General features: G+C 47.8%; 1 protein-coding gene across 1 annotated transcript in view; it reads left to right on the top strand.

Moving 5' to 3' along the window:
- Positions 1-14,708, top strand: part of LOC119978372 (lysine-specific demethylase 5B-like) — a 425,856-nt gene that overhangs the window by 65,119 nt on the left and 346,029 nt on the right. Inside the window, exon 5 of the mRNA XM_038819962.1 lies at positions 11,826-11,945. Coding sequence (XP_038675890.1) covers positions 11,826-11,945 — 120 coding nt within the window. The remainder of the gene's footprint in view (positions 1-11,825; positions 11,946-14,708) is intronic.

Raw genomic sequence — 14,708 nt, 5'->3', positions numbered from 1 at the left:
TATTCCTTTTCTATGCTCCCTCCTTCCACTCTGAGCCCCAGAGCCAGACTCGGTGCCTGAGACCTGGCCGCTAGGGCCTTCCCCCGGTAGGTCATCCCCCCCCCAACAGCATCTAAAACGGTATACTTGTTTTGAAGGGGATCGGCCACGAGGGATCCCTGCACTGTCTGCCTGTTAGTTTTCCTTTCCCTGACTGTAACCCAGCTACTCTTGTTCAGTACCTTGGGTGTGGCTACCTCCCTGTAACTCTTCTCGATAACCCTCTCTGCCTCCCGGATGATCCGAAGTTCATCCAGCTCCAGCTCCAATTCCCTAACAAGGTCTCCGAGGAGCTGGAGTTGGGTGCATTTCCCGCAGGTATAGTCAGCGGGGACACCAGTGGTTTCCCTCACCACCCACATCCTACAGGAGGAGCATGCAACTGCCCTAGCCTCCATCCCCTCTTACTTTACAGAATTAGCTGCCCCGTGGACCAACTGGACCTCCGCCCTCCGACTCTGCTTCCAGTCAGCTGTACTCTAAACTCCTGGCTCCCTTCACGCTCTTTGATAAATATAGGAAATGAAATGTAAAGAGCACCTTACTCCCTCTTCACCTAACTCTCTCAGTCACCAAACTCTCACTGTAGCACTCAAATGCAACCAGTTCAGCACTCCCTCAGTCACCAAACTCTCACTGTAGCACTCAAATGCAACCAGTTCAGCACTCCCTCAGTCACCAAACTCTCACTGTAGCACTCAAATGCAACCAGTTCAGCACTCCCTCAGTCACCAAACTCTCACTGTAGCACTCAAATGCAACCAGTTCAGCACTCCACTGCAAACAAAGTCTGCACTGTAACTAGCTCAGATTTATACTGTGACTCTAGCCTCTGAAAACTGGCCTAATCCAATTAACTAATTAACAAGCTCTAGCTGCAAGTACCTACAAGTAGAACCTTGTTTAAAGCTGATTCAAAATTCACCTTCTTATAGACCAAACAGTAATTTTTAAGTTAATTAACTAAATAAAAGAAATACTCGACTTTATATAAAAATGAACCCTTATACTCCCTCAGTCACCAAACTCTCACTGTAGCACTCAAATGCAACCAGTTCAGCACTCCAGTGCAAACAAATGTCTCCAAAAAATTCAGGGTCATCGTGACCTCTTCCAATACCGGCGAGAGAGCTGAGCTTGTGGGCAGTGGGAGGCAAATCAAGGCATCAGCGTCAGCTATTTAGGTTCCAGGGCAGTTCTCTTGAGATATTTATAAGCTGCAAGTAACAGGCCCACTGCTGTATCAAAGTCCCAATAAGGACTTGTGATCAGTCATTATCACGAAATGCCTGACATAGACGTACTGGTGAAGTCTTTTTTTATACCAGGCACAACTGTCATGCCCCCTCTTCGATTTGAGAGTACCTCCGCTCGACTTCATAGAGAATCCTGGATGCATCGGCGATGGTTCTTTCTGCCTTTCATCGGTGTAAGGGTACTGCCCCAACCCTGTAAGGAGAAGCATCGCACGTCAGGATGGGTTCTTTGTGGAGTCAAAATGGGCTAATAAATTGGACGACAGAACCTGCAGCTTTACTTTTTTCAAAGGCCTCCCCTTGTGGCACCTCCCAAGATCATTTCCGGTACTTTCGCAGTAGTATGTGCAGCTGAGAAAGCAAGGAGGTCAAATTGGGGATAAACCTCCCATAATAATTGACTAATTCCTGGAAGTATTTCTATTCTGCTTGGTTTCTTGAAGTTGTCGCTACTTTAGTGTCCCTGACCTTGTCCTGCACTGGGTACCTTTTTTGTCCACCCGGTAGCCCAAATGGGCCACTTGGCTCACTTGGAAAATGCATTTCTCCCTTTTGAGATGCTTTTGAAAATCGCCACAAACCCTCAACTAGGTTTGTCAGATGCTCTTGTTCTGAAGTCCCTGTGGTCAGAATGTCATCCAAGTACACTGCCACTTGGGTAACCATGACCTGTTGGAACATGGCGCATGCTGACGAGACCCCAAAGGGGAAGCGAGCATACTCATACAGGCCCTTGTGCGTGTTGATTACGACGAAGGCTCGTCTGATTAGAGTTAATAATAATTTTTTCTTAAATCTCTTAAATCTCTATTGTCACAAATAGGCTTACATTAATACTGCAATGAAGTTGCTGTGAAAAGCCCCTAGTCACCACATTCTGGCGCCTGTTCGGGTACACAGAGGGAGACCCAAGCCGGGAATCGAACCCGGGACCCTGGAGCTATGAAGCAGCAGTGCTAACCACTGAGCTACTGTGCTGTCCACGTTGAAGATAGTCGTGGCTCTGCTCTAACTTGGTGAATACCTGGCGACCTGTTAGTTTGGCATATAGCAGTTCTATTCACGACATGGGGTACCAATCCAATTTGGAAACCTGATTGACAATCAGCTTATAACCCCTGTAAAGGAAGACCACCTGTCTGGTTTAAGGATGGGGACTCGGGCGTTGCGCACTCCGCAAATTGCATGGGTATTACTGTATCTAGACTTTTCCAGGCTCCCAAGTTCGGCCTCTACCTTCTGCAACAGGGAATTATGGAACTGGCCTTGCGCTGAAATATTTAGCCATGGCATCGGGATTGACAGAGATTTTGGCTCTGGGACTTCCGGTGGCGGCCATGAGGGAGTAGGTCGCACATTTGATGACTCCCGCTTGTGACAGACGTTTTGGACCTTTTTCCACTGACTTTTTTCGGAATTTGTTTGAGGGGTTGGTGGTGGATGAGACTGAGAGGAGGAATCCCACCCAGTATATGGAAACATGGTACAGAAGTGGACATAAGGGAAGGAAGAACCGAATCGAGCAGGCACGTGTAAGATTCTGCAGCAAAGGAAAGCGTGGCGGATCTGCAGAGTACTGGCTTGGCGGCCCAGTGGACACCGGACCAGCTGGTGGAGTTTATTCGGGAGGGCTTTGCCAAGTAAAAAAAGGAATGCCTGGACCCGACCAAGGAGTCGATCGTTCGGGTGGAGCAGAGACTGGAAGCCCAAGATCAGGCGGTCCAGAAGGTGGAGGAAACGGTGGCTGAGCATGAGGAACATCTAACTGTGCTGGAGGCGCAGGTGGGGCTGATGCAAGACAAAGTGGAGGACCGAGAGAATAGGAGAATGAAGCAGCAGTGCTAACCACTGACTTGTTCTCGATGCTGGGCCCAATGCTGGTGAGGACGTTTAACGAGGCAAGGAAGCGCGGTGTTCTTCCCCTGACAATGTCACAGGCCTCGACCTCACTGATCCTGAAGCAGGAGAAGGACCCTAAGCTATGCGGCTCTTACAGGCCGATCTCCCTGTTGAATGTTGATGTCAAACTGTTAGCTAAAATCTTGTCCGCAAGGATAGAAGACTGTGTCCCGGAGGTGATAGGGGAAGACCAGACGGGGTTCGTTAAGGGTAGGCAGCTAACGGCCAACGTTAGAAGGCTCTTGAATATAATCATGATGCCCCCGGAGGGTAAGGAGGTGGAGGTAGTGGTCGCAATGGATGCAGAGTAGGCCTTTGACCGGGTGGAATGGAACTATCTGTGGGAGGTGTTGGGGTGGTCGGTATTAGTCGGGGTTTCATTGACTGGGTCAGGCACCAGAGGCAAATGTTCGAACGAACCGTCTGACGTCTACTCCGGGGGACTAGGCAGGGATGCATTAGGAGCTTCCAGGGGCTGGTCCGGGGTGGGGTGGAACACGGTCTCACTATACACCGATGACCTGCTCCTGTATGTTTCCGACCCGTTAGAGGGGATGGGAGAGAGCATGATGATTTTAGGGGAATTTGGCCGTTTCTCGGGGCACAAATGTAACATGAGGAAAAGTGAGATGTTTATGATCCAGGCAAGGGGGCATGAGAGCAGACTGGGAGAGCTGAGTGGTGGGAGGTAGCTTCTGTTATTTAGGGATCCAGGTAACATGAGACTGAGGACTGTTACATAAACTAAACTTGACCTGGTTAGTGGAACAAATGAAAGAGGACTTCCGAAGATGGGATATGCTCCCGTTATCACTGGCGGGGAGGCTACAGACATTGAAAATGACGGTCCACCCGAGATTCCTGTTTGTTTTTCAGTGCCTCCCCATCTTTATCCCAAAGGTCTTTTTCAAGCGAGTAAATGTGATCTCTGGTTTTGTTTGGGTGGGTAAAACCCCAAAGTGAAGAAGATGATGCTGGAGTGTGGCCGGGGGGGGGGAGGAGGGTGGGCTGGAGCTGCCGAACTTTCGCAACTATTACTGGGCGGCAAATATAGCCATGATTAGGAAGTGGATAGTGGGGGAAGGGTTGGTGTGGGAGCGAGTAGAGGCAGCATCTTGTAAGGACATGAGTTTAGGGACATTGATCACGGCACCTCTGTCGTTCTCGCCGGCCCGGTACTCCACAAGCCTGGTGGTAGTGGCGGCCCTGAGAATCTGCGGGCAGTGGAGGAAACGTGAGAGTGGAGGCAGCATCGGTTTGGGCCCCAATCTGTAGCAACCATTGGTTTGCCCCAAGGAGACTAGATGGAGGGTTTCGGAGATGGCAGAGAGCAGGGATCGGGAGGATGGGAGATTTGTTTCTAGATGGGAGCTTCCCCGTTTTGAGGGAGTTAGAGGAGAAGTTTGAGTTGACCGGAGGGAATGACTTTAGGTATCTGCAGATTGGGGACTTCTTGCGAAGGCCGGTTCCAACCTTCCCGCTCCTACCGCCACGGGGAATACAAGCTAGGGTAATTTCTAGAGTATGGGTGGGGGAGGGGAAGGTCTCATATCTATAAAGAACTCATGGAGTCAGATGAAACGCAGACAGAGGAGCGAAAGCACAAATAAGAACAAAGAACAAAGAAAAGTACAGCACAGGAACAGGTACTTCGGCCCTCCAAGCCCGTGCCAACCATGCTGCCCGACTAAACTACAATCTTCTACACTTCCTGGGTCCGTATCCCTCTATTCCCATCCTATTCATGTCTTTGTCAAGATGTCACTATCGTCCCTGCTTCCACCACCTCCTCCGGCAGCGAGTTCCAAGCACCCACTACCCTCTGTGTAAAAAAACTTGCCTCGTACATCTACTCTAAACCTTGCCCCTCACACCTTAAACCTATGCCCCCTAGTAATTGACCCCTCTACACTGGGGAAAAGCCTCTGACGATCCACTCTGTCTATGCCCCTCATAATTTTGTAGACCTCTATCAGGTCGCCCCTCAACCTCCCGTCGTTCCAGTGAGAACAAACCGAGTTTATTCAACCGCTCCTCATAGCTAATGCCCTCCATACCAGGCAACATCCTGGTAAATCTCTTCTGCACCCTCTCTAAATCTTCCACATCCTTCTGGTAGTGTGGCAACCAGAATTGAACACTATACTCCAAGTGTGGCCGAACTAAGGTTCTATACAGCTGCAACGTGACTTGCCAATTCTTATACTCAATGCCCCGACCAATGAAGGCAAGCATGCCATATGCCTTCTTGACTACCTTCTCCACCGTGTTGCCCCTTTTAGTGACCTGTGGACCTGTACACCTAGATCTCTCTGACTTTCAATACTCTTGAGGGTTCTACCATTCACTGTATATTCCCTACCTGCATTAGACCTTCCAAAATGCATTACCTCACATTTGTCCGGATTAAACTCCATCTGCCATCTCTCTGCCCAAGTCTCCAAACGATCTAAATCCTGCTGTATCCTCTGACAGTCCTTATCGCTATCCGCAATTCCACCAACCTTTGTGTCGTCTGCAAACTTCCTAATCAGACCAGTTACATTTTCCTCCAAATCATTTATATATACTACGAACAGCAAAGGTCCCAGCACTGATCCCTGCGGAACACCACTAGTCACAGCCCTCCAGTTAGAAAAGCACCCTTCCATTCCTACTCTCTGCCTTCTATGACCTAGCCAGTTCTGTATCCACCTTGCCAGCTCACCCCTGATCCCGTGTGACTTCACCTTTTGTACCAGTCTACCATGAGGGACCTTGTCAAAGGCCTTACTGAAGTCCATATAGACAACATCCACTGCCCTACCTGCATCAGAGGATGAGTTATGGCAAGAGATAGAGGCAGGTCTCTGGGTGGATGCGCTAAGCAGGGTCAACATGTCCACATCATGCGCCAGGCTCGGCCTGTTACAATTCAAGGTCGTTCACCGGGCACACATGACGGTGGCCCGGATGAGCAAATTTGTTGGGACAGAAGACAGATGTGCAAGGTGTGCTGGAGGGCCAACGAACCATGTGCACATGTTTTGGGCATGTTCGAAGCTTAAGGGATTCTGGCAGGGGTTTGCAGATGTCATGTCCATGGTGTTCAAAACAAGCGTGGCACCGAGTCCAGAGTTGCCGATTTTTGGAGTGTCGGGGGACCCGAGAGTCCAAGGGGCGAGAGAGGCCGACGTCTTGGCCTTTGCCTCCTTGGTAGCCCGGAGACTGATACTGTTAGCATAGAGGGACTCGAAGCCGCCAAAATCAGAGACCTGCTTCAATGACATGGCTGGCTTTTCGCCCGAAGAGGGTCAATGCTAGGGTTCGCCTGGAGGTGGCAGCTGTTTATCGACTTCTTTCGATAAAATTAACTGTCAGCGGCGGGGGGGCCGTAATAAAATATTTTACAAAAAAAGACTTTGGCTCTGGCTCCTCTTATTTTCCCAAGACCTTCTTGGAAGACTTCAGGGTATTTGCTGATAACTTCATGCAGTGCACCAACACCCAGTCTGAAAATCTCTAGCCAATCCAGCCCTAATCTGCTGGAGTCAATCTCTCCCCAGAAGACTTTGACCAACTTAGCAACTCAAGATTGGGCTTCCATGAAGCGCTGTGAGCCATCAGCAGCAGCAGAATTATATTCAACCACAATCTGCAACCTCATGGCCTGGCATATCCCCCAATCTACCATGACTACCAAGCTAGGGGATCAACCCTGGTTCAATGAAGAATGGAGGTGGGCATGCCAGGAACGACACCAGGCATACCGAAAAATTAGGTGTCAACCTGGTGAAGCTACAACACAGGACTACTTGTGTGCCAAACAACATAAGCAGCAAGTAATAGACAGAACAAAACGATTCCATAACCAATCCAGGCTTTGCAGTCCTGCCACATCCAGCCATGAATGGTGGTGGACCATTAAACAACTCGCTGGAGGAGGAAGCTCCACAAATATCCCCATCCTCAATGATGGAGGAACCCAGCACATATGTGCAAAAGACAAGGCTGAGGCATTCACAACAATATTCAGCCAGAAATGCCGAGTTGAAGATCCATCTCGGTCTCCTCCAGAAGTCCCCAGCGTCACAGATGTCAGTCTTCAGCCAATACGATCCACTCCACGTGACATCAAGAAACGGCTGAAGGCACTGGATACTGCAAAGGCTATAGGTCCTGATAATATTCCAGTAATAGTACTGAAGACTTGTGCTCCAGAACTTGCCGCACCCCTAGCCAAGCTGTTCCTGTGCAGCTACAACACTGTGGACAATTGCCACGGTGTGTCTTGTACACAAGAAACAGGACAAATCCAACCCAGCCAATTACCGCCATATCAGTCTACTTTTTCCATCATCAGTAAAATGATGGAAGGAGTCATCAACAGTGCTATCAAGCGACACTTACTCAGCAATAAACTGCTCACAGATGCTCAGCTTGGTTTCCACCAGGGTCACTTGGCTCCTGACCTCATTACAGCCTTGGTTTAAACATGGACAACAGCGCTGAATGCCAGAGATTAGGTGAGAGTGACTTCAAGGCAGTATTTGACCGAGTGTGGAGTGCATCAAGGAGCCTTAGCTCACCTGAAATCAAGGGGAAAACACTCCGCTGGTTGGAATCATACCTGGCACAAAGGAAGATAGTCGTGGTTGGAGATCAGGCATCTCAGCTCCAGGACATCACTGCAGGAGTTGCCTAGGGTAGTGTCATAGGTCCAACCATCTTCAGCTGCTTCATCAATACCTCCCTTCCATCATAAGATCAGAAGTGGGAATGTTTGCGGATGACTGGGATGTTTGCGGATGACTGCACAATGTTTAGCATCCTCAGATAATGAAGCAGTCCGTGTCCAAATGCAGCAAGACCGGACAATATTCAGGCAAGGACTGATGAGTGGCAATGAGCATCTCCTACAAGAGAGGATCTAACCATCGCCCCTTGACATTCAATGGCATTATCGTCGGTGAATCCCCCACAGTCAACATCCTGGGGTTACCATTGATCAGAAACTTAACTGAACTAGCCACATTAATACTGTGGCTACCAGGGCAGGTCAAAGGCTCGGAATCCAACGGCAAGTAATTCACCTCCTGACCCCCCAAAGCCTATCAACCATTTACAAAGCACAAGTCAGGAGTGTAATGGAATATTCTCCACTTGCCTGGATGTGCAGCTCCAACAGCACTGAAGGAGCTCAACACCATCCAGGATAACGCAGCCCGCTTGATTGCTACTCCTTCCAGAAACATTCCAACCCTCCACCACTGACGAACAGTGGCAGCCATGTGTACCATCTACAAGATGCACTGTAGTAACTCACCAAAGTTCTTTTGACAGCACCTTCCAAACCCACGACCACCACCATCTAATAATAATAATCGCTTATTGTCACAAGTTACTGTGAAAAGCCCCTAGTCGCCACATTTTGGTGCCTGTTCGGGGAGGCTGGTACGGGAATTGAAACGGCGCTGCTGGCATTGTTCTGCATTACAAGCCATCTGTTTAGCCCACTGTGCTAACCCAGCCCCTATTGTGCTAAACCAGCCCCTATCTAAGACAAGAGCAGCAGATACCTGGGAACCCCACCACCTGGAGGTTCCCCTCCAAGTCACTCACAATCCTGACTTTGGAAATATATCGTCATTCCTTTGCTGTCGCTGGGACAAAATATTGTAACTTCCTCCCTAACAGCACAGTGGGTGTATCTACACATCAAGGACTGCGGTGGTTCAAGAAGGCACCTCACCCTCACCATTTGAGGAGCAACTAAGGATGGGCAATGAATGCTGGCCTAACCAGCGATGCCCACACCCCGTAAATGAATTTTAAAATGTTTTAAAAAAAAATTTGGCCCCTACAGCTTGCTCCACCATTCAATGGAATCATGCTGATTTGATTGTGGCCTTAATGCCATTTTCCTGCATGATCTCCGCCCCCCCCCATAAATCCTTGAAACTCTTTTCAATCAAAAATATGTCTAACTCAGCCGTGTATATTTTCCACCACTTGCTGGCAATAGAATTAGAAACACTCATAACCCTCAGAGAGAAGAAATTCTCGTCACCCTTATTTTTAAACTGTGTCCCCCAGATCTAGGTTTCCCCATGTGGGGAAACATCCTCTCAGCAAGTGCCCCGGGCAGCACGGAGCACAGTTGGATCGCACTGTGGCTTCACAGCGCCAGGGTTCCAGGTTCGATTCCCTGCTGGGTCACTGTCTGTGCAGAGACTGCACGTTCTCCCCATGTCTGCGTGCATTTCCTCCGGGTGCTCCGGTTTCCTCCCACAGTCCAAAGACGTGCAGGTTAGTTGGATTTGCCATAATAAATTGCCCTTGATGACCAAAAAGTTTAGGAGGGGTAATTGGGTTACGGGGATAGGGTGGAAGTGAGGGTTTAAGTGGGTCGGTGCAGACTCGATGGGCTGAATGGCCTCCTTCTGCACTGTATGTTCTATGACTATGACTAAGCCTCCTGAGAATCTCATGTTTGAATAAGATTGTCTCTCATTCTTCGAACATCAATGAATATAGGCACAACTATATAATCTGCCAAATGGCCTACTCATGCTTGCCTTACTTATGTTCCCTGTTGGAATTCCTTGGGTTTGACTTGCATTCTGCCCACATCTCACTCTTCTTGGTTAAAGTGAGGTTCTGCCTAAAATATCTTATCCCTATTCTTATTCTTCAGTCTGTTTGTGGAAACCCTGCCTTCACATCATTTCACATGGCTCCACACAGCTAGCATGTGTACATTGATTTCCACTCATCGCTCTGATGTGCTTCGTGGTTCCTTTATATTCCGCAGAGTGTTGCTGAAGTGATATCTCCAAGCATGGGCAATATTTTCTTATACATATTGATAATGCCCAGCTTAACCATTTCATTACCAACATCCAACTCTGAGACTGCTATGAACTTGCCTTACTCCCTATCTGAGATCAAGTTACGAATGCAAAGGGTAGCAGAAGAAGGGCGTTTTTCTGAATGGAAGGGTGTGACTCGTGGTGTTCCACAGGGATCTGTGCTGGGGCCTCTGTTGTTTGTAGTATATTTGGTTGCCACACTACCAGAAGGATATGGAGGCTTTGTAGAGGGTGCAGAGGTGGTTCACCAGGATGTTGCCTGGTCTGCAGGGTGTTAGCTATGTGTCGAGGCTGAATAGACTCGGATTGTTTTCATTAGAAAGACGGAGGTTGAGGGGTGACCTGATAGAGGTCTACAAAATTGAGGGACATGGATAGAGTGGTTGGGAAGGCACTCTTTCCCAGGGTGGAGGGGTCAGTCACCAGGGGACATAGGTTTAAGATCCTTGGGGCAAAGTTTAGAGGAGATGTGCGAGGCAGTTTTTTTACGCAGAAGGTGGTGAGTGCCTGGAACGCGTTGCAAGGGGAGGTTGTAAAAGCAGATACATTAACGCCGTTCATTAACGGCGTTCAAATGACATCTTGACAAACACATGGATAGGATGGGTATAGAGGGATACGACACAAGGAAGTGCTCAGGGTTTTGACCAAGGTTGGCATCATGACCGGTACATTAGTTCCTATGCTGTATTGCTCTTTGTTCTTTGTTTATGAGACAGATTCACTTGCAGATGCTATCCTGGAAACAAAAATCATCCTACCTGAGTATATCGAATTGGTTTGTGTCGTCCATGATTCCGTTCTTCCTGCTCACCAATGCTGATTGTGATGATGAGCAATCTTGGTAATCTCCTTGACCCTGAGCTAAGCTTCACTCCCCACATTTTTTTCCTGTCCAAGACTGCTTACTCTCGTCTCTTAAATTTTGCAGATTTTGACTGCCGTTTCTGAACAAGGGACGTTGCCTCGAAACAATATCCTGCGTCTCTAATTTGGAATTTTGTGGTATTGTAAGGCTATATCTGCAACAGCAGTTAGTCACAAAGTAATGTCACCGTGAGTCCAGATGATACTGAAGGGGAGTTACGGTAGCACAGTGATTAGCACTGCTGCCTCCCAGCACCAGGAACGCGAATTCAATTCTTGCCTTGAGTGACTGTTTGTGTGCAGTTTGCACTTTCTTCCCGTGTCTGCGTGGGTTTCCTCTGGGTTCTCTGGTTCCTCCGGGTTAGAACATAGAACAGTACAGCACAGAACAGGCCCTTCGGCCCTCGATGTTGTGCCGGGCAATGATCACCCCACTCAAACCCACGTATCCACCCTATACCCGTAACCCAACAATCCCCCCATTAACCTTACTTTTTAGGACACTACGGGCAATTTAACATGGCCAATCCACCTAACCTGCACATCTTTGGACTGTGGGAGGAAACCGGAGCACCCGGAGGAAACCCACGTACACACGGGGAGGACGTGCAGACTCCACACAGACAGTGACCCAGCCGGGAATCGAACCTGGGACCCTGGAGCTGTGAAGCATTTATGCTAACCACCATGCTACCGTGCTGCCCACTCTGGTTTCCTCCCACATTTCAGAGATGTACAGGTTAGGTGGTTTGGCCATGCTAAATTGCCCCTTTGTGTCCAGGGATGTGCTGGGGTTACAGGGATGGGTCTAGGTTGGTGTGCTCATTTAGAGGGTAGGTGCAGATTCGAAGGCCAAATGGCCTCCTTGTAGCATAGGGATTCTGATTCTATGAACATTTTGTCTTTGTTCTAGGAGTGTGGCAAACCTCAAGAAGCCTTTGGGTTTGAGCAAGCCCCAAGGGACTACACGCTCCGTGCATTTGGAGAAATGGCGGATGCCTTCAAATCCGACTACTTCAATATGCCAGTTCATGTGAGTATGGCAGAATCACATAATTATTATGTTGCAGGAGGAGGCCATTTAACTTATCGTGTATGCACCAGCTCTCCAAATGATCATTATGATTTTGTGCCATTCCCCTGCCTTATCCTCGTACCCCTGCTCATTGTTTTTATTCAAATAATCATCTCATGCCCTCTTGAATGCTTCAATTGAACCTGCCTCAACCACATTTTCAGGCAGTGCATTCCAGTCACAAACACTCATTCAGTGAAAAGTTTCTTTTTCTCGCATCACATTTTCTTCTTTTGAAAATCACTTCTGTGCCCTCTCGTTCTTGACCTTTTGAGGGAAGGAACAGTTTCTCCCTATCTATTCCCAGCCCCCTCATGATTTTGAACATCTCTATCAAATCTGTTCTTGACCTTCTTCACTCCCAAGTTGAGCCCCAACCTTTCCAATCTATCCTCATAACTGAAACTTCTCCACCCTGGAACCAGTTTATTAAACCTCTTCTGCACTCTCTCCAAAGCGTTCATACCCTTCCTACTGTGTGGTACCAGAACTGGACACAATACTCCAGCTGAGGTCTAACTAGTTGTCCTGTGTTAAGTTCAGCATCCCGTTGCTCTTGTACTCTCTGCTCCTATTAATAAAGCCCAGAATACTGTATGTTTTTTTTAACTGTTCTCTCCATCTCTTCTGCCACTTTCAATGAGCTATGTGCATATACACCCAGATCCGTCTGCTCCTGCACCCAGTTAAAAATTTTACACCTTGTTTTATATTGTCTATTCATGTTCTTCCTAGTAAAATGTATCACGTCACATTTCACTGCACTGAACTTCATCTGCCACCCATCAGCCCACTTTGTCAACTTGTCTATGTCCTTTTGAAGTTCTACACTGTCCACCTCACAGTTTACAATTCTTGCAAGTTTCATATCATCTGCAAAGTTTCTCAAGTTGTCTGCTGTACACCAAAATCTAGACCATTAATATACATATATTAGAAAATGCAGAGGTTCCAATACCGACTCCTGACTACAATACTCCCTCCAACCTGAAAAATGTCCATTGACCATTAATCTCAGCTTCCTATTATTCAGCCAATTTTGTGTCTACATTGCTGCTGTTAGTTTTTCTCAAATGTCTGTTGTGGCACTGTATCAAATATCTTTTGAAAGTCTATGTACACATTAACAGCATTACTCTCATTGACCGTATCTGTTACCTCTTCAAAAACACAATTTCCCCTTCACATGTTGGCGCTTCTTAAGTGACTGCTAATTCTATTCCAACTAATTATTTCTAGAATCTTGCCCACTACTGGTTTGGTCTGTAATTTCTGGGGCTAGCCATACAACAATTTTTGAACAAAGGCATCATATTTGCAATTCCCCGGTCTTCTGGCACCTCCTCTGAGTCTAGAGAAGACTGAAAGATTACGGTCAAATCCCCTGCAATTTCCACTCTCACTTCCTTCAATATCCTTGGATGCAGCTCATCCAGTCCTGATGCCTTGTCAGCTTTAGGAACAACCGTATCACCACAATCATGTTTCCACAAGGCAATCTGACCAATTTTGAACCTTTGAGGAGACGGAATATCCTTATCTGTCGCCATGCCCGGAGTAGCGTCTACCTCCTTGGTAAATAATTGACGAGGGAGGGCAGTGGATGTTGTTTACGTGGACTTCAGTAAAGCTTTTGACAAGGTGCCTCATGGCAGACTGGTACAAAAAGTGAAGTCACACGGGACCAGAAGTGGAGTAGCAAGATGGATACAGAACTGGCTCGGTCACAGAGGCAAAAGGTAGCAGTAGAAGGGTGTTTATCTGAATGGAAGGTTGTGACTAGTGGTGTTCCACAGGGATATGTGCTTGTGCCTCTGTTGTTTGTAGTGTACATAAACAATTTGGAGGAAAATGTAGCTAGTCTGATTAGTAAGTTCGCGGATGATACCAAGGTTGGTGGAGTGGCAGATAGTGTTGAGGATTGTCAGAACATACAGTAGGACATAGATAGGTTGGAGACTTGGACAGAGAAACGGCAAAATGTAGTTTAATCCAGACAAATGTGAGGTAATGCATTTTGATAGGTCTAACATCGAGGGGAAATATACCATAAATGGCAAAACCCTTATGAATATAGAAAGTCAGAGAGATCTGGGTGTGCAGGTCCACAGATGTTTGAAAGTGGCAACACAAAGGAAAATGAAAATCGCTTATTGTCACAAGTAGGCTTCAAATGAAGTTACTGTGAAAAGCCCCCAATCGCCAAATTCTGGCGCCAGTTCGGGGAGGCTGGTACGGGAATTGAACTGTGCTGCTGGCCTGCCTTGGTCTGCTTTAAAAGCCAGCTCTTTAGCCCTGTGCTAAACCAGCCCCAGCCAAATGGACAAGATAGTCAAGAAATCATACGAGTAGCTTGCCTTGCTTGGACAGGGCATCGAGTATAAAAACTGGCATGTCATGCTACAGTTGTATCAAACCTTGGTAAGGCCACACTTGGAATATTGCGCACAATTCTGGTTGCCATGCTACCAGAAATATGTGGAGGCTTTGGAGATGGTGCAGAGGAGGTTTACCAGGATGTTGCCTGGTTTGGAGGGTGTTAGCTATGCGGAGCGGCTGAATAGACACGGACTGTTTTCATTCGAACAATGGAGGTTGAGGGGTGGCCTGATAGAGGTCTACAAGATTATGAGGGACATGGATAGAGTGGATGGGCAGGCACTCTTTCTCAGGTCAGTCACCAGTGGGCATAGGTTTAAAGTCCGTGGGGTAAAGTTTGGG

This window comes from Scyliorhinus canicula, chromosome 15 (assembly GCF_902713615.1).
Source record: "Scyliorhinus canicula chromosome 15, sScyCan1.1, whole genome shotgun sequence".
In the NCBI taxonomy this organism is placed as follows: Eukaryota; Metazoa; Chordata; class Chondrichthyes; order Carcharhiniformes; family Scyliorhinidae; genus Scyliorhinus; species Scyliorhinus canicula.
This window is presented reverse-complemented; position numbering and strand designations above follow the sequence as displayed.